This window comes from Gobius niger (genome assembly GCF_951799975.1).
Source record: "Gobius niger genome assembly, chromosome: 10".
NCBI classification, from domain to species: Eukaryota; Metazoa; Chordata; class Actinopteri; order Gobiiformes; family Gobiidae; genus Gobius; species Gobius niger.
In genome coordinates, this window is record NC_136861.1 from 5,858,200 (window position 1) to 5,885,408 (window position 27,209).

Consider the following 27,209-nt stretch of genomic DNA (forward strand, 5'->3'; position numbering starts at 1 on the left):
TCCCGTGGGCCGGGCTCCACTTTGGGCACCCCTGCTCTGAGCAGAGGGCAGAGAGCTAAAAATAAAGAAATAATTAAGAAAAAGTCTATTTTTCTTAAAAATATGAATCGATTTGACCCACCAACTCGATTTGTGTGTGTATATTGCCTTTTGTAAACTCATAAAGTCCAGTTTAAAGCGGAAGAATTCAAAGGTCATGTCTACACTGACCTCAGCTCGTGTGCCTCCAGGGTCCTTCACGTTACCATGTCAATAATGATCAAAATGTTTCTTTTCAGACAGAATCTATAGCGTTGGCTCTATGACATTTAGGAATGCTGAAACGTGCACGGACACGATTTGCCTCGGAGCAGGGAGCACCGAAGACATATTCAACTGCAACGGAGCCGAACGCTGTTTTCCCTATGAGGGGTAAATATACAGCCTTTTCATTCTTTAAACGTGAGGTGGACATAACCTGCATAACTGTAGTTTATAAGCCGGCCTCAGGGCACCTCAGCAGTGATACTTCAGTTTTATACTTGGGTCCTGGGCAGCGCTTTTTGACACAGTGTTCATTTCATCGACTAAAATATTTAGTCTTAATTTTAGTCAAAGTGATATTTTGGACGACTAAAATTGGACTAAAACTAAATTAAAAGTTTCTCATGAGACGAAAACTGTGACTAAAGTGTCCAGATATTTTAGTCGACTTAAATGAGACTAAATATAAATGAAGAGAAGAGACTAAAATCATCCAAACTTCTACTGACCGTCTGAAAAAGCCTCAGATCATTTACAATCTCTGCCAGAGGAGCAGCTCTGAGCTCCATGAAGCCGAGGAACAAGATTAAACAGGATTATAATGAATATTAGAAATATAGGTCGACTAAATTCACTTGCAATTTTAGTCGACTAAAACTAGACCAAAATTGAAAAGTTCTTTTTTTTTTTACTAAATCCTGACTAAAATTAACCCCTTAACTCCCACCTGAACCGAGCACATTTTCTCCAGTTTGGCTTTACCCCAATCCAAAAGCTTCTGGAAAAAAGCTGTGAAAATAGCAACAAAACTGAGACGAAAACAATGATGAAGATGTGACAAAAAAGAGACAAAAAATGTCACAAAAATGTCACAAAAAAATTGACAAAAAAAGAAAAAAATGACAAAAAATTAATTTAAAAAAATGACAAAAAAGCTACAAAATGAGTTGAATGCCCCCCCACAAAAAAGATGGAAAAAAATCTGATGACGTGGGGGAAAAGATCCATTTAGATGAGTTTTGTAGATCTTGGCTTTCAAATGAGGCGTTACACTGGCCTACAGGATTTGGGTAAAGCTGAACTGGAGAAAATGCTCTCGGTTCAGGCGGGAGTTAAGAGGTTAAATGACATTTCAGTCAAAATACTAAGACTAAAGCTAAAATAGAATATGTCGTCAAAATGAACACTGTTTTGACGACACATGTTAATTTACTTTTAGTGTTGTGTGAAATGTAGTTCAATTTTAGTCAAGATTTAGTCAAAAGAATATCTTCAATTTTAGTCTAGTTTTAGTCGACTAAAATTGCAGGTCGACTAAATTTAAGACTAATTTATTTGCCTTCATAATATTCATTACAATCCTGTTTAATCTTGTTCCTCTGCTTCATGGAGCTCAGAGCTGCTCCTCTGGCAGGGATAGATACAGGCGGCCTCTCGTCATAGAAGGGGGCGTGGCTTTGCCGAGGGGGAAAATAGAATCTTTAGAGAAACACAATTTTCCCTCTTTTTAGCCAGTTTCTGGTGGAATATCAACTTATTTATCACATAAGTAAAGTCAGGTGTAAATCAGGTCCATATGGATATTTTCTCACAACAGATTGTTCAGTAGAAGTGAAAAAAAACGGCAGTTGTAGCAAGTGCTAGCTAACCATTAGCATTAGCCCGATGCTAACATGTAGCATCAGGATAGCATTCTCCATTATTCATGTATTTATGGCCTGTTGTATCTTTGTTTGTATCTTTATTTAGTAGAAACTATATTCATAATTCAGGTTTTGTTAAAGTAGTTTTTGAATAATTAGAGAAAGTTTACATTTTTCTCCAAATTGTTTTCCCCCTTAACTGTTTTCAAACATGACCATATATGGGCGATTCCAGAGACGCCGTCTGTATCTATAGACCCTTTAACTGCTGACATCATCTGTGACATCATCAGGAAGTGATCAAGAGAAAGAAGATTAAACTAAAACTAGCGATTATAAGTGTAAAACTACAGCTAAAACATGTGGTCCTGTTGTGGCTTAAGGTATCAGACCAAGAGGAACGACATTTGAGACGATAAAATAAGCTTTATTTGATATTTCCAAAAACAGTTACACATTTGTTTATCGTTACCATGGCAACAGCTCCAATGGAAATAGATGGGAATCCAGCTTCCCGCCTCCAGCTAAGCCCGGAATGTTTACAGACCATTAAGGTTAGTGCTAGATCGTGTGCTCCGGAGGGACAGTCTGCTGGGAAAACGTGAGATATCATGACACAAATGAAGGTTAGGGCCAAGGAAATGGTTAACCTCTTAACTCCCGCCTGAACCGAGAGGATCTTTTTCCCCACGTCATCAGATTTTTTTGTTGGGTGTTCAACTCATTTTTGTAACTTTTTTGTAATTTTTTATCACATTTTAGTCATTTTTTCGTCCAGTTTTTCGTCCATTTTTAATACATTTTTTGTCACAATTTTGTCACTTTTTTATCACATTTTTGTAATTTTTTTGTCACATTTTTGTTATTTTTTTGTCATTTTTTTATAAATTCTTTTGTAATTTTTTTTGTAATTTTTTGTCAATTTTTTGTAATTTTTTTGTAATTTTTTTGTCACATTTTTTCGTCATTTTTTTGTCAATTTCTTGTGACATTTTTGTGACATTTTTTGCCACTTTTTCATAAATTTTTCGTCACTTTTTTGTCACATTTCCATCATTGTTTTATTGCTATTTTCACAGCTTCTTTCCAGAAGCTTTTGGATTGGGGTAAAGCCAAACTGGAAAAAATGTGCTCGGTTCAGGTGGGAGTTAAGGGGTTAACCTTAAGGATTAGGGTTAGGATTCGGATTATTTGTATTTTTAGACAAACCAACTCATAGATCTATACAAACTCACAGCAGACCGTCCCTCCGGAGCATACCATCTAGCACTGACCAACAATTAAAGGGTCTACGCTAACAGCTGCAAAGATGGCCGATCTCCATGGTAACTGTGGACTTTCCCGAACTCTATAAAATAAAATAAAACTTGAATCAAAGTGCAAACAGCCAATCAGCCGGCACTGACTCAAATAAACTCGACTCGGTGTCTGTAGTGACTGTGCGTTTTTGTGCTGACTCCGCCCTCTGTCCCGTCAGGTGTGAGGAATTCAAGTACTGCTCCGTCCTGGGGCCCGTCGTGATCGACTTCAATGGCGGGTCAGCCAGCCAGGCCGGGACCTGCGATTACAAATTGTTCGAGATGGCCGATGAACTCACTGTGGTGGGCAGGTTTGATCTGCGCCGCCTCACCGACACGCCCTTTCTGACCGATCTCACCTTTTCAACGAAGGTCAGCACTTTCTTCGTGAAGGGCGTGAGCCTTTCTGTGAGTATGATATGTTTTTTGTTTTTTTTTAATTTTCGTTTTTAAGTGGCGTCTGGCTATTCCCGGGCCTGGCTTCCGATACCGATACTGAGAGGAGAATCTGCCGATATCCGATATTAACCTCTTAACTCCCACCTGAGCGTGTTTTCTCCTGTTCTCCAAGTTCTCCAAATCTAAAAGCTTCTTCAAAACAGCGATTGAAAAAGGAAAGAAAAAGAAAATGAGGATGTAAACACAACAAAAAAGCGCTGAAAAGTGACCAAAAAAAGTGACAAAAATGTAAAAACTCAACAAAAAGGGGACAAATGAGCAGCAAAAAAAGACAAAAATCCACAATAAGTACAACTATAAGTACCACAATAAGTACAACTATAAGTACCACTATAAGTACAACTATAAGTACCACTATAAGTACAACTATCAGTACCACTATAAGTACAACTATAAGTACCACTATAAGTACAACTATCAGTACCACTATAAGTACAACTATAAGTACCACAATAAGTACAACTATAAGTACCACTATAAGTACAACTATAAGTACCACAATAAGTACAACTATAAGTACCACTATAAGTACAACTATCAGTACCACTATAAGTACAACTATAAGTACCACTATAAGTACAACTATCAGTACCACTATAAGTACCACTATAAGTACCACAATAAGTACAACTATAAGTACCACTATAAGTACAACTATAAGTACCACTATAAGTACAACTATCAGTACCACTATAAGTACCACTATAAGTACCACTGTAAGTACAACTATAAGTACCACTATAAGTACAACTATCAGTACCACTATAAGTACCACTATAAGTACCACTGTAAGTACAACTATAAATACCACTATAAGTACAACTATAAATACCACTATAAGTACAACTATCAGTACCACTATAAGTACCACTATAAGTACCACTGTAAGTACAACTATAAATACCACTATAAGTACAACTATCAGTACCACTTTAAGTACCACTGTAAGTACAACTATAAATACCACTATAAGTACCACAATAAGTACCTAGAATTACCACTGTAATTACCACCATAAGTACCACTGTAAGTACCACAAGTGTTTATGGGATGACTGGAGGGTCTTTCAGCTCCCCCTGGTGTCTCTGGCCAGAAAACCATGTTTGTAACTTTCCTGCCACCGGACCGGAGTCACCAATACACACTAATGGAATCACGAAGAAGAAGCTAACATGCTAACGGGCAAAGCTAACTGCGGGCTAGCGCCACTTTAAACAGTATTTACAGCCAAGTTTGAGTGAAAAAAAATATTTGCGTTGTATAATTGGATGCACAATATCCCTTTGTCCCTTCGCCTTTTCTGTCAGCGTAGGATTTACTCTAATAAGCTCTGAGCTCCATGAAGCCGAGGAGCCAGATTAAACAGGATTAAAATGAATATTATAAATATAGGTCGACTAAATTCACTTGCAATTTTAGTCGACTAAAACTAGACCAAAATTGAAGAGTTCTTTTTTTTTTTACTAAATCTAAAATTAACCCCTTAACTCCCACCTGAACTGAGCACATTTTCTCCAGTTTGGCTTTACCCCAATCCAAAAGCTTCTGGAAAAAAGCTCTGAAAATAGCAACAAAACTGAGATGAAAACAATGATGAAGATGTGACAAAAAAGTGAGAAAACCTTGACAAAAATGTGACAAAAAAGGACAAAAAAAAGACAAAAAATGTGACAAAAAATGACAAAAAATGTGACAAAAATGTGACAAAAAAGGACAAAAAATTAATTTAAAAAATGACAAAAAAGCTACAAAATGAGTTGAATGCCCCCCCCCCAAAAAAAGATGGAAAAAAATCTGATGACGTGAGGAAAAAGATTTAGATGAGTTTTGTAGATCTTAGCTTTCAAATGAGGCGTTACACTGGCCTACAGGATTTGGGTAAAGCTGAACTGGAGAAAATGCTCTCGGTTCAGGCGGGAGTTAAGAGGTTAAATGACATTTTAGTCAAAATACTAAGACTAAAGCTAAAATAGAATATGTCGTCAAAATGAACACTGTTTTGACGACACATGTTAATTTACTTTTAGTGTTGTGTGAAATGTAGTTCAATTTTAGTCAAGATTTAGTCAAAAGAATATCTTCAATTTTAGTCTAGTTTTAGTCGACTAAAATTGCAAGTGAATTTACTCGACTAAAGACAATTAATAAGTTAAAAAATCGCAACACGCTACGACTCCTGCAGTGGCGCTTATGGCCTCTGGGGGCAAGAGTTACTTAGAGAAGAAGAAGAGACAGAAAAAAACATAAAACAGTCACATTCAAAATGGGGGAAGCAAAGAAATGGCCGACAATAAGAAAGAATTGTGCTGTTTCAATGGGTTTTTAGGTTTCTGGTAGGTTTTTCTCTGCTGATGGAACTATCTGCGTGTCTGTCTCTTTTCTTTGACAGGATGAGAATGGCGCTGTCACAGCACCTAAAACCATTGGTGGTGTCGCGATAACCAAGAGCGATGAGGGGTTCACCTTCAAGGCTGACTTAAGTAATGATATCAAAGTCACTATGTTCTTCGATGGGACCCTCCTGCACATCACTCATGGGGGTGAGTAGCGGGGGCGCATTCCGTTCATGATCCAAGCGCCGAGCTTTCAGAAAAAAACCTGTTGTTGACGCCCCAAACAAGTGTGTGTGTCATAGACTTTCCAAAGGGGCTCAATGGAAAACGCTGATCTAAAAACACAACGTTCTTGGACGCCTTTACGCTGAATTTGTGTCATAATTCATAGAGTTGGTCAAAAATGTGCTTAGTCTATAGACCCTTTAACTGCTGACATCACCAGTGACATCATCTGGAGGCAGGAAGTGATCAAGAGAAAGAAGATTAAACTAAAACTAGCGATAATCAGTGTAAAACGACAACTAAAATATGTGGTCTTGTTGTGGCTTAAGGTGCCAGACCAAGAGGAAGGACATTTGAGACGGTAAAATAAGCTTTATTTGATATTTCCAAAAACAGTTAAACATTTGTTTATCGTTACCGTGACAACAGCTCCAATGGAAATAGATGGGAGTCTAGCTTCCTGCCTCCAGTTTAAGCCCTGAATGTTTACAAACAATTAAAGGGTCTATACTTGGAATAGCATTGGACAGACTTCCCTGATCCTCATCAGCTCAATCAAGGAGCTCAAAAAACAACAAATGCATCAGAAAATCAAGAAAACTTGTGTAAATATTATTCACTGAGCAGAAAATAAAAGGTTTGAGAAGATAAAGATAAAGAGGATGCAAACTTAGCATCTAAAGTCCTCTGTACCAGACACATAATTACGGATATTATTATTATTATCATTATTATTATTATTACTATTATTAACCTCTTAACTCCCACCTGAACATGTTTTCTCCTGTTCTTCAAGTTCTCCAAATCTGAAAGCTTCTTCAAAACAGCGATAAAAAAAGAGAAAAAGAAAGTGAGGATGTAAACACAACAAAAAAGCACTAAAAAGTGACCAAAAAAAGCGACAAAAATGAGAAAAACTCAACAAAAAAGTGACAAAAATCCAGCAAAAAAAGGAAAGAAATTCAGCTAAAAAAAGACAAAAATCCAGCAAAAAATGACAAAAAATCTGCAAAAAAGTGACAAAAGAACAGCAAAAAAGTAATAAAAAAGTGACAAAAACACATAAGGGAAATAAAAAGTGACGACAATGGCAAAGAGGAGAGAATGCTTTTGGTTTTGGCGGGTGGTAAGAGGTTAATACTGTAAATGTTTCGACATTCTTCAACAGAGTGACAGAGCTGGGTCTAATCTGATATTATTTTTCAATCCCCAGGGAAGAGTGGATCCTCTGCCTCTGTCAGTGGCCTGTGTGGGGACGCTGCAGGAAGTTTCAAGGAAGCCTCCTCTGCAGCTACGTACGTCTCTGTTTTTCAGATGGAATTCTTGGGAAACACTGACACTCTGTGTTTAACGGTGTTGGGGTAACATATTACCAAAGTAAAGAGTTACACAAATATAGTACTTTTTTCAATAACTGTGGAATATAACACACACAGCACAAGATACAGGAATTTATTACTCATTACATTTCAAGTGCATTTAATGTATGAAATGCCAAACCACCCACATAAATTGAAGATCAAGTTGGACAGGACCAGTTGTAGTCAGGGCCGGATTTAAGTAAAATGGGCCCCGGGCCTAAAGGCTTTCCAGGGCCCCCCATAATCAATCAATATTCATTTATTTACCGCCTTAACAACACCTGTACATATACTGTATGTCTAAAGGATAAATGATTTTAAAACTTGAACATGCAGAAGTAACTTCTTAAACATAGTACTTGTTTAAAAAAATGACAAATTTGTGAAAAAATTGAGCTCCATGGCCCTCGCGGAACAACCTTTGCTCCTGCCAGACGTGGCATTATCATATATATATATATATATATATATACAATATTCTACATAAGCTACATTTTTGAAACAGTAATGTGAAATACAAACATATACATTTTTTAGAGCTGTTATCACTAATATAGAACATTTTGACATCACTTGCCCAACACTGCTGTTTAACTTGTGTTTGATTGTCCAATATCCGCCTGGATTTGGAGCCATGCAGGTGCTCAGGTTTAGGTTCAGAGACATTATGTGGCCACAGAATGAGGTCCACGGACTTTTCTCATACTCACACATGACTTGGCCCCCACAGAGTCGAGATCCTATCCCCATATAAATAACCATTCATGTTTATTTGAGCAGCTGTTTCACATAGTACAAAATATAACTCCACTTTGACACATACTGTTGAATAATACCTTGGTGCGCCTGGAGAACCTGAGTGAAACAACGCCTCAGCGAGTGCGTTCCACAGTCCAAGCTAAATATCAGAGTGTGTGACCTTTTGTTTTGGCAGCAGTGTTGCTTTTATTGCTGTGCTTTTAAACAACATTTTGCCTTTCTACAGCTGTGAAACCCTGGATTCTGATCCCAAAGGTGACGGCATTGACAGCACCGCGGTCAGCACAAAGTAAGCCTAACGTTACATTTTCTGAAATAAAATAAAAAGTAAAATAAAACTTTCCTTTTAGTCTGTAAGCGTGTTGTCCAAAACATACCTGAAGGTGTGTTTGCTTTTTAACTTTTAATCACTTTAACCTCTTAACTCCCGCCTGAGCTGAGAGCATTTCCTCCAGTGCAGCTTTACCCAAATCCTGTAGGCCAGTGTAACGCCTCATTTGAAAGCTAAGATCTACAAAACTCATCTAAATGGATCTTTTTCCTCACGTCATCAGATTTTGGGGGGGTTTTCAACTAATTTTTGTAATTTTCTTTCTTCATTTTTTTTTTCACTTTTTGTCACATTTTTGTCATTTTTTTTGGTAATTTTTTCCGTCAATTTTTTGTCATATTTTTGAAAAAATGATGAAAAAGTGGCAAAAATGTGATAAAAATCTGACAAAAAAAGGATAAATGTGACAAAAAGTGACACATTTTTTTTTACAAAAAATGAGTTGAAAACCCCCCAAAAAATCCATCCATCCATTTTCTTCCGCTTTATCCGGGGCGCGGGTCGCGGGGGCAGCGTCTCAGCAGAGATGCCCAAACTTCCCGATCCACACACACCTCCTCCAGCTGTTCTGGGGGGACCCCGAGGAGACACCTGGAACACCTCGGGAGGCGACCAGGAGGCATCCGGAACAGATGCCAGAGCCACCTCAGCTGGCTCCTTTCGACGTGAAGGAGCAGCGACTCTACTCCGAGCTCCTCCCGGTAACTGAGCTCCTCACCCGATCTCGGAGGGTGCGCCCAGCCACCCTGCGAAGGAAACTCATTTCGGCCGCTTGTATTCTCGATCTCGTCCTTTCGGTCATGACCCAAATCTCATGACCATAGGTGAGGGCGGGAACGTAGATCGATCGGTAAATCGAGAGCTTTGCCCCGACTCAGCTCCCTCTTCACCACGACAGACCGATACAGCCCCCAGAAAATGATGGGGAAACAATCTGATGACGTGAGGAAAAAGATCCATTCCGATGAGTTTTGTAGATCTTAGCTTTCAAATGAGGCGTTACACTGGCCTACAGGATTTGGGTAAAGCTGCACTGGAGAAAATGCTCTCGGTTCAGGCGGGAGTTAAGAGGTTAAATCGCTTGTATTGTTTTGTTTTGTTTTGTATCGCTCCAAATGTCGTCACTAAACCCCGAACTGAGCCGCCGTGGTTGATCTCCAGAAGTGTTTTTATTCTAGAGAGGATTTAGACTGGGATGTTTGTGTGTCTCAGATGCCAGGACAAACTGACCGCCGTATCCAGTGCAGGCACTAGGCCGTTCAAAACCGCCTGCACTGACCTTTTTGAGTCTTACCCTGACGTGGACGGAGTCTTCTGCCACATGCTGGACGCCTTCGCCCGGTCAAGTGGAATAACCAGCTGGAGAGACGCCGCTGGCTGTCGTACGCTGAAATTCCACATTTCCACCGGTTTCTAAAGCCACATAAAGAAATGATTGAAAGTTTGAAATGTTCTTCTTTCAGCTGTCTCGGGTTGCGTGACTCATCAGTGTGCCTCCCATGAGTATTGTGCTTTGTCGGACGCCGGTAACACCATGTGCCGTTGCAAAGTCGATGAAGACGCAATCAACACGCTCAGAACAGCCAATCAATTAGGTACAGCCGCTTCTGATCTGTAGTGTTTCTGGGCTATACGTTGGTGTGATTTAGTAATATTCACGTGCCCCAGCTCGGCACCACGAGACCCTGGACCAAGAACGTTCGGTGATGACTCTTCTTTGCGTGTCTTTTCTTCAGGGGACAAGCCCACCTGTTCTGATAGCTCTGTCACGGTGTCTCTCTACACCTGCTTGCTTGAGGAGCAGGGCTATGACCCCGCCGGGCTACACCTGCTGTCAGACGCCTGCACTGGGACCGTTGAGGACGGAATGATTGATTTCACCTATGGCGCCAGTAACCTGTGCGATGGAACCTACGAGGTCTGTCTGTCTGTCTGTCTGTCTGTCTGTCTATCTGTCTGTCTGTCTGTCTGTCTGTCTGTCTCTCTCTCTCTATCTATCTATCTACAGTGCCTCTCGTTAGTATTCATACACCTTGAACTTTTGCACATTTTGTCATGTTTACAACCTTAAACATGAAGATTTTATTTTGATTTTTTTACTGAACGTTCACACACAAGTAACAGACAACTGTGAAGTGAAAGCAAAATGATACATGATTCCGTTATTTTTTTTTAAAATAGAAAAGTGAAAAGTGGGACTTGCATAAGTATTCATACAGCATGAATGAATACTTTGTGGAACCCCCTTTTGCTGTAATAACAGCAGCAAGTCTCTTGGGGTATGACTGTACAAGATTTGCACATCTAGAAACTGAAATTTTATCCCATTCCTCTTTAAAAAACAACTCAAGCTCTGTCAGATTAGAAGGAGAGCGTTTGTGAACAGCAGTTTTCAATTCTTTCCACAGATTTTCAGTAGGATTTAGGTCAGGACTTTGACTGGGCCATTCTAACACATTAATATGTTTGTCTTTAAACCATTCCATTGTAGATTTAGCTTTGTGCTCCGGGTCATTGTCCTGCTGGAAGGTGAATCTCCGCCCCAGCCTCAGTTCTCTTGTGACTCCAGCAGGTTTTCCTCCAAAATGTCTCTGTATTTGGCTCCATCCATGTTCCCAACTATTCTCACAATCTCCCCAGTCCCCACTGAGGAAAAGCAGCCCCACAGCATGATGCTCCCCCCCGTATATTTGACACTGGGGATGGTGCACTCAGGACGATGAGCAGTGTCAGATTTGCTCCATACATAACGTTTTGCATCTGGGCCAAAAAGTTCAATTTTTGTCTCATCTGACCAAAGCTCCTTCTTCCACATGGAGCTGTGTCCTCCATATGACTTCTACAAACTTCAAACGGGATTTCTTATGGCCTCCTTTCAATAATGGCTTTCTTCTTCCACTCGTCCATGAAGGCCAGATTTGTGAAGAATACGACTTATAGTTGTCCCATGTACAGATTCCCCCAGATCAGCGGCAGGACTTCACAGCTCCTCCAGAGTTATCTTGGGGCACTTGGTTGCCTTTCTGACCAGTGTTCTCCTTGTTCGCTCTGATATTTTAGGTGGAGGACCACGCCTTGGTTAGTTGGCAGTGGTGCTTTACTCTTTCCATTTTTGAATGATGGATTGAACAGTTGCTCCAGGAGATGTTTAAATCTTGGTAAATCTTTGTATAACTTAATGCTGCTTTAAACTTCTCCACAGCTTTATCCCTGACCTCTCTGGTGAGCTCCTTGACCTTCATTATGCTGTTTAGTGACCGATACACTCTGACAAAGAACAGCTGAAATTAAACTGAGAGTAGATTACATACAGGTGGCCTCTATTTAACCGTTAGGCCAAGGTGTGAACATTCTGGAGTCATTAGAAATGTTTTAAAGGCAATTTAATGCACTCAGAAAATGCTGTATGAATACTTATGCACGCCCCACTTTTCACTTTTCTATTTTTTGAAAATTAACAGAATCATGTATCATTTTGCTTTCACTTCACAGTTGTCGGTTACTTGTGTGTGAACGTTCAGTAAAAAAATCACAATAAAATCTTCATGTTTAAGGTTGTAAACATGACAAAATGTGCAAAAGTTCAAGGTGTATGAATACTAACGAGAGGAACTCTTTCTATCTATCTATCTATCTATCTATCTATCTATCTATCTATCTATCTATCTATCTATCTATCTATCTATCTATCTATCTATCTATCTATCTATCTATCTATCTATCTATCTATCTATCTATCTATCTATCTATCTATCTATCTGCCTGTCTGTCATGTTACATTCTGACTCTTTGCAGACGGGTGAAGAAACCATCCTCTTCAAGAACAAGATCTTGAACACAGGCGGCGATGGGGAGGTCACTTTCGAAGACACCCTGAGCGTCAGCCTCGAGTGCACCTACGACAACGCGCCTCGAACGGAGAAAGCCTCCTTCCGGGTCGCCGACGGGTGAGCGGCGCCTCTGTGACCCCCCCCCCCCTCCCCCCCACAGCGAACCCTCAGCTCCTCTAACGGCCCAGTTTGTTTCCGCAGATCCGTCTCCGTGACCGTCGAGAGCGTGGCGTTCAGCGAATACACGGTGTCCTTCGGCCTGTTCTCTGACGAGGGTTTCACAACAACGGTGGCATCAGACACCCCCCTGGCGCTCAACCAACTGGTCTACGCCAAGATCGAAACCACGGACATCGGAGGGGACGCCCTGGCTTTGGTCCTGCAGAAATGCTACTGCACGCCGACAGACGACGCCAACGCGGAGAAGAAATACGAGCTCATCACCGACAGGTCTGATCTGCTGCCTGTAGCGCCACTCACAGGGGAAAAGCAGTAACACATACACCAGCGCATACCCAATATTTACAACAGTAATTAACCAATAAGATGATAAGTAATTAAATCCATCAACCTCTTGACTCCCGCCTGAACCGAGAGCATTTTCTCCAGTTCAGCTTTACCCAAATCCTGTAGGCCAGTGTAACACCTCATTTGAAAGCTAAGATCTACAAAACTCATCTAAATGGAGCTTTTTCCTCACGTCATCAGATTTTTTTTCCATTTTTTGGGGGGGCATTTTTTTGTCAATTTTTGTCACATTTTTTGTAATTAATTTATTTTTTGACATTTTTTGGTCAATTTTTTGTCATTTTTTTGTAATTTTGTTTTGTAATTTTTGTGTCATCTTTTGTCAATTTTTGTAATTTTTTTTGTAATTTTTTGTCTTTTTTTTGTCACATTTTTTGTCTTTTTTTTTGTCAACGTTTTCTCACTTTTTTTCATTGTTTTCATCTCAGTTCTGTCGCTATTTTCCCACCTTTGTGTGAAAATAGCGACAGAACTGAGATGAAAACAATGAAAAAAAGTGAGAAAACGTTGACAAAAAAGTGACGGAAAAATGACTAAAAATGTGCCAAAAAAAGACAAAAAATGGATTAAAAAAAGACACAAAAAAAAAATGGAAAAAAAATCTAAATGGAGGCTCCATTTAGATGAGTTTTGTAGATCTTAGTTTTCAAATGAGGTGTTACACAGGCCTACAGGATTTCCATCCATCCATTTTCTTCCGCTTTATCCGGGGCCGGGTCGCGGGGGCAGCAGTCTCAGCAGAGATGCCCAAACTTCCCGATCCACACACACCTCCTCCAGCTGTTCTGGGGGGACCCCGAGGCGACACCAGGCCAGCTCGGAGACATAGTCCCACCACCGTGTCCTGGGCCTTCCACGAGGCCTTGTCCCACTAGGACATGCCTGGAACACCTCCCCGCGACCAGGAGGCATCCGGAACAGATGCCCGAGCCACCTCAGCTGCTCCTTTCGACGTGAAGGAGCAGCGACTCTACTCCGAGCTCCTCCCGGGTGACTGAGCTCCTCACCCGATCTCGGAGGGTGCGCCCAGCCACCCTGCGAAGGAAACTCATTTCGGCCGCTTGTATTCGCGATCTTGTCCTTTCGGTCATGACCCAAATCTCATGACCATAGGTGAGGGTGGGAACGTAGATCGATTGGTAAATCGAGAGCTTTGCCCCGACTCAGCTCCCTCTTCACCACGACAGACCGATACAGCGACCGCATCACTGCTGACGCCGCACCGATCCGTCTGTCAATCTCACGCTCCATCCGTCCCCCACTCGTGAACAAGACCCCGAGATACTTGAACTCCTCCACTTGAGGCAAGGACTCCCCACCGACCTGGAGAGGGGAAGCCACCTTTTTCCGGTGGAGAACCATGGCCTCGGATTTGGAGGTGCTGATCCTCATCCCGGCCGCTACACACTCGGCTGCAAACCGCCCCAGTGCAGCTGAAGGTCCTGGTTCGTTGAAGCCATCAGAACAACATCGTCCGCAAACAGCAGAGATGAGACTCTGAGGCTCCCAAACCGGACACCCTCCGGCCCCTGGCTGCGCCTAGAAATTCTGTCCATAAAAGTTATGAACAGAACCGGTGACAAAGGGCAGCCCTGGCGGAGACCAACACGCACCGGGAACAGGTCTGACTTACTGCCGGCAATGCGAACCAAGCTCCTGCTGCTCATACAGGGAACGGACAGCCCTTAGCAGAGGGCCCCGGACCCCATACTCCCGGAGCACCCCCCACAGGGCACCACGAGGGACGCGGTCGAACGCTTTCTCCAGATCCACAAAACACATGTGGACTGGTTGGGCGAACTCCCACGAACCCTCGAGTACCCGATGAAGGGTATAGAGCTGGTCCAGTGTGCCACGACCAGGACGAAAACCGCATTGTTCCTCCTGGATCCGAGGTTCAACTATCGGCCGGATCCTCCTCTCCAGCACCCCGGAATAGACCTTACCGGGGAGGCTAAGGAGGGTGATTCCTCTGTAATTGGAACACACCCTCCGATCCCCCTTTTTAAAGAGAGGGACCACCACCCCGGTCTGCCAATCCAGGGGCACTGTCCCCGACCGCCACGCGATGTTGCAGAGACGTGTCAGCCAAGACAGTCCTACAACATCCAGAGACTTAAGGTACTCGGGGCGAATCTCATCCACCCCCGGAGCCTTGCCACAAAGGAGCTTTCTCACCACCTTGGTGACTTCAGCCCCGGTGATGGGCGAGCCCACCTCCGAGTCCCCAGCCTCTGCTTCCTCATTGGAAGACGTGACGACGGGATTGAGGAGGTCCTCGAAGTACTCCTTCCACCGCCCGACGACATCCCCAGTCGAGGTCAGCAGCCCCCCACCCGCACTGTAAACAGTGTTGGTGAAGCACTGCTTCCCCCTCCTGAGGCGCCGGATGGTTTGCCAGAATCTCTTCGAGGCCGACCGATAGTCTTCCTCCATGGCCTCCCCGAACTCCTCCCAGACCCGAGTTTTTGCCTCCGCGACCGCACCAGAGACCTTACGGCCACAACTACGAGCAGCCGCATCGACAATGGAGGAGGAGAACAGAGTCCACTCTGACTCCATGTCTCCCGCCTCCCCCGGAATCTGGGTGAAGCTCTTCCGGAGGTGGGAGTTGAAGACCCCACTGACAGAGGGATCCGCCAGTCGTTCCCAGCAGACCCTCACAACACGCTTGGGCCCGCCAGGTCTGACCGGCTTCCTCCCCTGCCAGCGGATCCAGCTCACCACCAGGTGGTGATCAGTTGACAGCTCAGCCCCTCTCTTCACCCGAGTGTCCGAGACACGCGGCCGGAGGTCAGACGACACAACTACAAAGTCGATCATCGACCTCCTGCCTAGGGTGTCCTGGTGCCACGTGCACTTATGGACACCCTTGTGCTCGAACATGGTGTTCGTTATGGACAAACTGTGACTAGCACAGAAGTCCAATAACAGAACACCACTCGGGTTCAGATCGGGGAGGCCGTTCTTCCCAATCACCCCCTCCCAGGTCTCACTGTCGTTACCCACGTGGGCGTTGAAGTCCCCCAGCAGAACAATGGAGTCCCCAGTCGGAGCACTATCTAGTACCCCTCCCAGGGACTCCAAGAAGGCCGGGTACTCTGCACCGATGTTGGGCCCGTAGGCCGAAACAACGGTGAGAGACCTGTCCCCGACCCGAAGGCGTAGGGACGCGACCCTCTCGTCCACCGGGGTGAACTCCAACACGTGGCGGCTGAGCTGGGGGGATATGAGCAAACCCACCCCAGCCCGCCGCCTCTCCCCGCGGGCAACTCCAGAAAAATGGAGAGTCCAGCCTCTCTCCAGGAGTTGGGATCCGGAACCCAAGCTGTGCGTGGAGGTGAGCCCGACTATATCTAGTCGGTATCTCTCAACCTCCCACACAAGCTCAGGCTCCTTCCCTCCCAGCGAGGTGACGTTCCATGTCCCGAATGCCAGAAGCTGTGCATGCGGACCAGGTCGTCGAGGCACCTGCCTCTGACTGCCACCCAGTCCTCTCCGCACCCGACCCCTACGGATCCCTCTGCGGGTGGTGGGTCCACAGGCCGGCCGGGCCCCGTGGGCAGAGACCCGGCCACCAGACGCTCGCGTTCGGGCCCCAACCCCAGGTCTGGCTCCAGGGTGGGGCCCCGGCTGCGCCATGCCGGGCGACGTCACGGTCCTTGTATAGTGTACGTCCATGAGGGTCTTCTGAACTGCTCTTCGTCTGACCCGTCACCTCGGACCTGTTTGCCATGGGAAACCCTACCAGGGGCATAAAGCCCCAGACAACATAGCTCCTCGGATCATTCGGGCACTCAAACAACCCCACCACGTTAAGGTAGCAGTTCATGGGGTTACAGGATTTGGGTAAAGCTAAATTGGAGAAAATGCTCTCGGTTCGGGCGGGAGTTAAGGTAAATTTCCCTTAACAAAACCTGTCTACCCATCATTATTATTATAAACTCATTTACATATGATCCCAGTCTCAGAACATGACGGTCCATAAAGGCACTGTAGGCTTCACTTGGAGGCGTCTGAATTTGTTTATTTCTTCACAGATGTCCCGCTCCCACAGACAATTCAGTGATGATGTTGACCAATGGTGTTGGTAAATCCACCACTTTCAGGTTTAACGCATTTTCATTCATTGATGCCGGTGCTGACGTCTACATGCACTGCGAGTTCAACCTGTGCGTCTTGGCTGACGGCAACTGCGCCAAGGTGAGACTTTTCCTTCCAAAATCACAAGAAATGAATAAAAAGAGGCCTAATCTCTCACACGCAACAGTGGGAAAGACCGTTTTTAGAATGTTGTTTGATTTTCTCTGCTCTATTTCCAGGACTGCTCTGACTGACGTGCCTGGGAGGGTGACCAGGCGGAGGATCACACGTCGCCGTCTCTTTTCTGAAGCGCCCGTGGTTTTAAACTAAGGTGGAGGGAACAAAGCTTTACTTGGTCAAATGCACCATCCACAACTGTCCGATTGCAGATGCTTCGGCTCGGTTCACTGTTAAATTGTTTGGTGCGAATGGGGTAAGTGATCCACGCGGGAGGCGAGACGGAGTGGCCTGAGGGGGGCGCCGAAGAGGTGATGTTGTGCACCCCCTCCCCTACGACGAAGAGGGAAGCTCTTCATCAAGAACTGTGGACAAAAATCATCAGCACGACTCATTTCGCACCATACTGAGCAAGATATACCAAAGTAAGGCAAAAAAAATAAAAATACAATATAAAAGTACCACTGAGAGGGCCTTCATTTTAGATGTGCTTTTGTTTCCTCATTATAATCATCTAATCAATACTTAATCAATGTTGAATTGTGATGTTTTTGTATTGTATCCAAGCAACACTGTCGCGATGATCTACCAATGACATACGAAAAGGATGACGAGAATGTGAAATCTTGCTGCGTCCTCCTTAATCCGTTTTGTATCAAATAACCATCCCTGAAACTGGAGAGACAAGCGGCCATTTTGGAAGTGATGAAATGTTTGGAATATAACAGTGTTGCTTAAAAATGTGGGGTTTTTGTGGTTTATATTTTTGAAACGATGATTTGTCACGATTACATCTTCTGATTCACTCTGAAAGCTTTCTCTTTTTCTGACCCTAAGCATAATAAAAAACGCGCAAGCAAATCGGTCTGTGTCTTTACTCCTCGCTGTCAAAACAGATAATCATTTTTTGCTGCGACTTTAACCATTCAGCATGACTAAAATGTCAAAAAGTAACATTTTATTTTGAGCTTTAAGGTTCCAAGCTTAAAGTGATAGTCTGTCAGTTTGCAAAGTGAGGAGAGATGGAGTGAAATTTGGAAGTAAAGGCTTTCCCAGTTTGCAAAATGAGTAGCACAGGAACAGAATTTTCAAAAGTAAACAGTCAAGCTCCTCCCCCTTCTCTCCTGATTGGACCTGACAGGCCAGTTCACAGGAAAAGCTCGGCTCATTGGTCAAAGTGGTTTCCCGCAGATTCTGATTAGCTGCTGAAATCAGCAAAGGGAGGGACTTTTGAAAAAATACTGTTATTTAATAATACTTGCACTACCTTAAACTTCAGACCCAGACGGTCAATTATACACAATCTATTGAATTTGTGAAATACTTAAACTTACAGACTATCACTTTAAATAAAGGCGTGGGGAACGTTTCAAACCACTGTTAAACTCAACTCAAATGTTTGACTGCACTGACAACCGATCCATGGCCCTCCACACCATGTGCTAGTGATGGTAGATGACGCCTCAGTGTGTGCGTCACACAGTATCACACAGTGTTGGTCGGCTTATAGGCGCCATCTGGTGGTGAAAAGGCACTGCAGCAATGAGCGAACTCAACACTGGCTGAGCTCATTGATTCTCATTCACAAATATGAACCAAATCGTCAGGATTGAACTGTTTAACAGCTGAGAGAGAGAATTTAGAAAGAGGAAAACTGCTCCGGATAATGAGAACAGAAACAAATAAATGATCATTAATGAGAAGTATCACTGATACAACCTTCTACAAATGAAGTCACTGACCACGATTTAATAAAGGATAGTGTCTGTGATAATAATGACACCAGAAGTATTTCTGCTGTTGTTTACCAGTGGATGTCAAGTCAAAAGACTAAACCACCACAGACCGTCATCTGACTCGAACTCACGACCCCTGAGTCCTAAGTGGACGCTCTGCTTACAGAGCTACACCAGCAGTGCATCAAAGGCTTCATGTAGCTACGAGGCAGTCAGCACTTCAGTATGGACGTGAAAGAGATGCTCTTGTGCTTTACTCGCCATCTATTCAATCATTTTGATATCAGGGCAGAAGTGCCTCGTGCCCAAAGATTTGGGCGCTCGAGCCCGGGAGCACCTGCGGGATCGGCGTGTGGTATTTAAATCCCAAATGACAACATGAGCCAGGCGACGCTCTCGTTCAACTGGCGCCCCCTGCTGCTCGCTGCGTGCGACACTACATGATACAAAATGACACAGTGACCGGTTATTGCAGTGGCGTGCGACGGCGTGCGGCACCCGGCCAACGAAGCTCGCAAGGGCTTTAATTATCATTATTTTTATCGAACGAGACAATCCAATATTTAGATAAAATGTCAATTTCAAACTGAGGCAATACATAGAATCCCTGCCATTATTTTCAAACCCATTTGTTAATTTATATAATGTAGGTTTCTTGTCCCTGTTTTTGTTGTTTTAAATATACAGTTGGATTTAAATTTGCATAAACTGTGCCTCGTCTTTAGGTTCTTGGTCTTGAATTGTGTAATTCCAGGTTTTAAAAAGTCTTAAATGTGACATTGTAAAGTGGCAAGGCAAGGCAAGTTTATTTGTAGAGCACAATTCATACACAAGGCCATTCAAAGTGCTTCACAGTTGCATAAATACAAGAAAGAAAATAGAATCAATAAAAACATCAACATAAAATTAATCAATAACAGTAAGAGGCAAGAGTGCAAAGTGTGGAGGAACCCTGTGTCAGCAATAGAACTGCAGATCACATCTGGTGGAAAACGACGTCAGTGCGTTCTTCTTCAGGGCGGGCTCTGCGTCTCCTGGCTCTTTGTGTCTCCGGACGCCCCCTGGTGGCCTGAAACGACACCACACAAAAGAATCAGACCCGCGGTGCCATGGTAACAAGGAAATGAGGACACAGGTTTAGGGAGGAGTGGAGTCAGGAAGTGTCCTCGTACCTGGCGGTAGTAGAAGTACGGGACGAAGTTCAGCAGCATCAGCAGGAGAAGAACCAGCGCTCGGACGAAGAACTGGGAGTCAGACACTGGAACACATCGTTTCTAAAGATTATTTTCTGTACCTGCTCACTTTTATTTTTTCGATGGCAGTTATGCCTAAACTATATTTTTGATATTGTACTGGTATTGTTTAAGTGTACCCAGCCCGAGAGGAAAACTACAGAGTGCGATTATGGTCTTATTTTTGTCCCATACGGTGCCCCATACCCGTGGCCTTACCTCCTGGATGGATGTAGAGGGAGCTGTTGGAGGTGAAGCTGTGGTTGAACATCTGCAGGAGGTAAACACAGGTGTAGTTCCCTCTGTGGGCGGGGCCGGCGTCAGTGAACAGGAAGTGGGCGGAGTGATTTTCAGCTGGCAGGGTGAGGTTGAGAGTGGGAGAGAGCAGCTGGAAGGAGCCTCCCGGGTACTGTGGCTCCACAGAGCATCTGACCCGGAAATCTGCCCCCGTCTGCACCCAGACCCCGCCCTCTCCCGGCGGCGCCCAGTCACCCTCCTGTGCCCGCGGCGCCCATATACTCCCCTCTGCCCGCGGTGCCCACACCCCCTCAGACACAGACACCTCCGGGACACCGTTCAGCAGCTCTGTGGAGACAAAGCGTGGAAATGTTCAGACCTTATGGTCATGTGACTAAACCGACCAATGGGCAGAGGCGGAGCCACAATAGTTACTGAAATAAGAGTCACTTTAAAATGATTTTACTAAAACTATAATTATAAAGAAGTGACTCCTGGTTCAATAAGGCCAAAGAAAAAACACAATGTGAAAATTGTTTTTGGCAAAGAATATTCCACAAAAATTAGACCAAGGAAAATAGTTAGCAAAAAAAGATGAAATGTGTTTTTTTTATGTGCACCGTAACCACAAAATAAATCACTCCTGTAGAAGTAAAAGTACTGTGTGATACACTATGTGCAGTTAGTTGAATGAGTTAAATAAAACTTGAGTAGAAGTTAGTGAGTACTCCATGCCTCGGCCAATGGGAGCAGAGGATTATTTTAGTTCACTGTCTCCTCCTCTAGGGGGCACCACCACATTCAATGAATTGACAGTTCATTACTCTGGAGAAGAGATTCACCTGAACAAACCAGGAAGAGGCTGGAAACACCTGAGTAACCATTGTAGACACAGTCTCTCACAGCAGCGTACTCCTTCACACAGTCAGTGTTGATGCTCCACACATCACTGATGTTAAACCCGCGTCTCTCGTCTGTATAAACAGCCGAGCCACAGTCCAGCCCCCGACACATGACGGCCGCCGCCTCCAGGTCCCAGTGGTTATCGGCCACCACTCGTCTCCACTCTCTGAGCTTCTGCTCCACCGTCCCCTCACAGCGACTGGCCCCTCCCACCAGCCTCAGCGGCTCTGGACACAAACACAGGTTAAACCCGCCCCTTCACAGGCCACGCCCCTTCACAGGCCCCGCCCTTTACCTGTGCAGGTGAGGTTGAGAGTGGGGCAGGTCTCTGGGCCGGTCCTGGTCCGGGGACAGTCCATCAGCTTAGACTCGTGGCCCTCACAGTGGAACGTCTGCTCCAGAGGAGAGAGCGCCCCCTGGAGGAGAGGAGGCCCACAGCCCAGCTCCCTGCACAGCACCTCTGCCCCGCGACGGTCCAAGGCCCCCTCACAGACCCCGGCCCAGGACTGGTTCAAGGACTGGTCCTGGATCTGCAGAGATCCTGAACACTGGCTCCGCCCCCCGACCAGCCGCACCGAGTCTGTGTATGAAAATGAGGTCACAGTGTGAGCTGCTCTGCAGTAAGTCTCTCCTTTATGTAGAAAAGGTCAGAAATAATGTTCCCTAGAGTTTCAGTGGCTCTGATGTGGGTCTAGCGTCAGCGGAAAATAAAGTCAAAAGTACCAGTAAGTTACTTTAAGTTACTTTTATTTTACTTCAAAACTAATTGAAAAATCATTACTTTGACATTACGAAGACATTTAAAAGAGAGAGAGAGACACTGTTCCTATAGTGACGATGTCAAAGTCATTTTGTCCGAGTCTTAATTTCCAGAAAGAAGAAACTAATGCCCTCAAAATGTCCCACAATGCATTCTGAAAAGCCCCTCCTTGAACCTCAGCGTGGTGGAGGGTTTGAGCGCCCAAGATCACAATAGCAGTTGCCTCACAGGACTGCATGAACATTAAGGCAATAAAACAAAACCGTAAATAAGACAATGAAGTTCAGGTAAATTAAGTATCCAGGCAAACATAAACATAATGTTGTTAGACTCTCCAGCACGGTGAGGAAAAACTTAATATGAGTACTTGGTAACTGTGGGCTCACAGCTTTTTCCCACGATAGTTCCATGTAGTTCCCATATCAATGAAATAATCATGATACAAGCAAAAAACAACACAATTTGGCGAAAATTCAATTTCTCACATCAGTCTTCACCTGAATGTAAAATATCAGTAATGAAGAATGTAGACATTAGAAAAGAAATGTATGGGGCCAGCTGGTCTAAGAGATGGAAAATAAGACAGTACAGTAGAATATACTGTAGATACAGTAGAAATGTTTTTATTTTTGACAATGATCACACGAAAAAATCCAGGCGTTCATTTCCCTTTTTTTTTGTACACTAAAATATGCTTCTATGAACATACAAGGCTTTTCTTGAAAAATAAATTGACACAAATGTCTCCTAACATTTGTGTCAATGTTGGCAAAAATGGCACATTTGCCTACAGTGTGTAGGCAAAACAAGATGGCAGCTGACCCGTGACACATTGTAATGATGAAAAAGTATTGTAAGTATGGTATTTAAGTTTGTATCGGATTTTTAACATAATCAAAACATACAACAAGAACAGCACAGACTAAACAAAACAGCAAAAGTAATCATCATTCATAACAATAAATTCAGACTTTGAAGGGGCTAGATGCAAGTTGGTCACTTTATACTCACTACTGCCACCTCAGGTCACATGTGTAACTGCAGCTTCTATATTAGAGGAATAGGCCACCGTTTTTACATACTGAGATATGTTCTTACCTAACCTTAGACGAGTTAATATATCCCCGTCTAGTCTTTGTCCGTGCGCTCTGTCAGGCAAACAAAGCACATACGCAGCCTCTCCCACATGTCACATAGCTCCAAAAAAGCTCACGATAGAAGCTACCAAGCTCTTCCACGTGTTCCCTATTTAAATAAAGTTACGTGAAGTGTTTTCATGCGAAGTATATTTACACAGAAATGTAACATGTCGATTTTATAAGCAGATAAAAAGGGGAACTATATTGTGAGGCGTAATGATACGAGGAGCACAGCGTCCGCGCAGTAACTCCTAAAGACTTCCCCGCTCACTTCCGTCAACAGAAGCTGCGTGACTTGTACAGAGCCTTTTACAACAAGTAGAAAATATATTTTGGGAAAGTGCTCTCGCATTCCTACCTCATGGTCGAGGTCCTGAGTCCTGTGTCGTCGTCCGGGGTGAGTTGGAAATCTGTGAAACATTACTACACTATATACTTTCTGCTTGTTATCACAGCCCGGCACGATGCACGTAAAAGGCTTTGTTCACAAGTTATCCACGCTTCTTCAACTGTTCTCTGCGAGCTCTCTACAAGTCACGCAGCTTCTATGGACGGAAGTGAGCGGGGGAAGTCTTTAGGAGTTACTGCGCGGACGCTGTGCTCCTGTATCATTACGCCTCACAATATAGTCCCCCTTTTTATTTGCTTATAAAATCAACATGTTACATTTCTGTGTAAATATACTTTGCATGAAAACATTTCACGTAACTTTATTTAAATAGGGAACACGTGGAAGAGCTTGGTAGCTTCTATCGTGAGCTTTTTTGGAGCTATATGACATGTGGGAGAGGCTGCGTATGTGCTCCGTTTGCGTGACAGAGCGCACGGACAAAGACCAGACGGGGATATATTAACTCGTCTAAGGTTAGGTAAGAACATATCTCGGTATGTAAAAACGGTGGCCTATTCCTTTAAGCTCGTGCATGACGGCACTTCTGACCCGAAGTAACACCTTTCTGAGTGACAGTGCAGGATTTTAGAGGCAGTTGTGGTGAACAGGTCTGAGCTCATTCTACACATTAGGACATGGAGGAACATGTAGGGGGAAGAAAATACTTAGTTTTAACATTTTAACATTAAACTCTGTATAGTATTTTGTAGTGTGTGAGCTTTGGCCACTGGAGAAGAGCCCTTCTCTGAGCCCATCCATCCATGTCAATGTCAAGCTCCTCCTACTCCCCAAACCAACAATTCAACTTTTTCATACTTTCTCAAAATAAACAAATATTTCTCATTGTCTTGGTCTCCTTGTACTCTGGTGATTGGAACATGGGGGCGTTACATCACTGAGAACTATGAATAGGATTATTTATTACTGTAGTATTTCAAACTCACCTGAACAGTTCAGCTCCAGACTGACGTCAGAGCGATGTGTGTCAGAGTCAAAACAGTCGATCAAGGAAGAGTCGTCACAGCTGTCAGAATCAAGATTAACCATTTCTCTTTGTGAAACTTTTATCCACTCCAGCCTCAGAGCAGGTCCACAGTTCAGCTCTGAACAGACTCTGTTTCCAAACCAACGAGGAACGAACCGGGGTCTCGCGTCAGTCCAGTTCTGTCCCGCCCTCTGCACCTGAAGTTCCCCCTGACACCGACTGTTCCCATCGACCAACCTCAGGAACGGCTCTGAAACAACAGTGTGGCAGAGTGGTTAGTGTGTCTGTAGCAGAGTGGTTAGTGTGTCTGTAGCAGAGTGGTTAGTGTGTCTGTAGCAGAGTGGTTAGTGTGTCTGTAACAGAGTGGTTAGTGTGTCTGTAGCAGAGTGGTTAGTGTGTCTGTAACAGAGTGGTTAGTGTGTCTGTAACAGAGTGGTTAGTGTGTCTGTAGCAGAGTGGTTAGTGTGTCTGTAACAGAGTGGTTAGTGTGTCTGTAGCAGAGTGGTTAGTGTGTCTGTGACAGAGTGGTTAGTGTGTCTGTAACAGAGTGGTTAGTGTGTCTGTAACAGAGTGGTTAGTGTGTCTGTGACAGAGTGGTTAGTGTGTCTGTAGCAGAGTGGTTAGTGTGTCTGTAGCAGAGTGGTTAGTGTGTCTGTAACAGAGTGTTTAGTGTGTCTGTAACAGAGTGGTTAGTGTGTCTGTAGCAGAGTGGTTAGTGTGTCTGTAACAGAGTGGTTAGTGTGTCTGTGACAGAGTGGTTAGTGTGTCTGTAACAGAGTGGTTAGTGTGTCTGTGGCAGAGTGGTTAGTGTGTCTGTAACAGAGTGGTTAGTGTGTCTGTAGCAGAGTGGTTAGTGTGTCTGTAACAGAGTGGTTAGTGTGTCTGTGACAGAGTGGTTAGTGTGTCTGTAACAGAGTGGTTAGTGTGTCTGTAACAGAGTGGTTAGTGTGTCTGTGACAGAGTGGTTAGTGTGTCTGTAACAGAGTGGTTAGTGTGTCTGTAACAGAGTGGTTAGTGTGTCTGTAACAGAGTGGTTAGTGTGTCTGTGGCAGAGTGGTTAGTGTGTCTGTAACAGAGTGGTTAGTGTGTCTGTAACAGAGTGGTTAGTGTGTCTGTAACAGAGTGGTTAGTGTGTCTGTAGCAGAGTGGTTAGTGTGTCTGTAACAGAGTGGTTAGTGTGTCTGTAACAGAGTGGTTAGTGTGTCTGTGACAGAGTGGTTAGTGTGTCTGTAACAGAGTGGTTAGTGTGTCTGTGACAGAGTGGTTAGTGTGTCTGTAACAGAGTGGTTAGTGTGTCTGTAACAGAGTGGTTAGTGTGTCTGTAACAGAGTGGTTAGTGTGTCTGTAACAGAGTGGTTAGTGTGTCTGTAACAGAGTGGTTAGTGTGTCTGTAACAGAGTGGTTAGTGTGTCTGTAACAGAGTGGTTAGTGTGTCTGTGACAGAGTGGTTAGTGTGTCTGTAGCAGAGTGGTTAGTGTGTCTGTAACAGAGTGGTTAGTGTGTCTGTAGCAGAGTGGTTAGTGTGTCTGTAGCAGAGTGGTTAGTGTGTCTGTAACAGAGTGGTTAGTGTGTCTGTAGCAGAGTGGTTAGTGTGTCTGTAGCAGAGTGGTTAGTGTGTCTGTAGCAGAGTGGTTAGTGTGTCTGTAGCAGAGTGGTTAGTGTGTCTGTAACAGAGTGGTTAGTGTGTCTGTGGCAGAGTGGTTAGTGTGTCTGTAGCAGAGTGGTTAGTGTGTCTGTAACAGAGTGGTTAGTGTGTCTGTGACAGAGTGGTTAGTGTGTCTGTGACAGAGTGGTTAGTGTGTCTGTGACAGAGTGGTTAGTGTGTCTGTAACAGAGTGGTTAGTGTGTCTGTAGCAGAGTGGTTAGTGTGTCTGTAGCAGAGTGGTTAGTGTGTCTGTAACAGAGTGGTTAGTGTGTCTGTGACAGAGTGGTTAGTGTGTCTGTAGCAGAGTGGTTAGTGTGTCTGTAACAGAGTGGTTAGTGTGTCAGTAGCAGAGTGGTTAGTGTGTCTGTAGCAGAGTGGTTAGTGTGTCTGTAACAGAGTGGTTAGTGTGTCAGTAGCAGAGTGGTTAGTGTGTCTGTAGCAGAGTGGTTAGTGTGTCAGTAGCAGAGTGGTTAGTGTGTCTGTAACAGAGTGGTTAGTGTGTCTGTAGCAGAGTGGTTAGTGTGTCTGTAGCAGAGTGGTTAGTGTGTCTGTAACAGAGTGGTTAGTGTGTCTGTAACAGAGTGGTTAGTGTGTCTGTAACAGAGTGGTTAGTGTGTCAGTAGCAGAGTGGTTAGTGTGTCTGTAACAGAGTGGTTAGTGTGTCTGTAGCAGAGTGGTTAGTGTGTCAGTAGCAGAGTGGTTAGTGTGTCTGTAACAGAGTGGTTAGTGTGTCTTTAACAGAGTGGTTAGTGTGTCTGTAACAGAGTGGTTAGTGTGTCTGTAGCAGAGTGGTTAGTGTGTCTGTGACAGAGTGGTTAGTGTGTCTGTAACAGAGTGGTTAGTGTGTCAGTAGCAGAGTGGTTAGTGTGTCTGTAGCAGAGTGGTTAGTGTGTCTGTAACAGAGTGGTTAG

The 27,209-nt window shown here is 44.0% G+C and overlaps 1 protein-coding gene across 1 annotated transcript; it reads right to left on the bottom strand.

Annotated features, from left to right (window-relative positions):
- Positions 1–19,943: 19,943 nt before the first annotated feature.
- LOC306969107 (uncharacterized protein) lies at positions 19,944–24,715 on the bottom strand (the record flags this gene model as incomplete). The annotated part of the gene is made up of 6 exons (XM_079564709.1): positions 19,944–20,075; positions 20,179–20,264; positions 20,458–20,823; positions 21,318–21,605; positions 21,674–21,958; positions 24,613–24,715. 6 exons carry the CDS (start codon positions 24,713–24,715, stop codon positions 19,983–19,985), a joined length of 1,221 nt encoding a protein of 406 aa, XP_079420835.1. The 3' UTR covers positions 19,944–19,982.
- Positions 24,716–27,209: the final 2,494 nt, after the last annotated feature.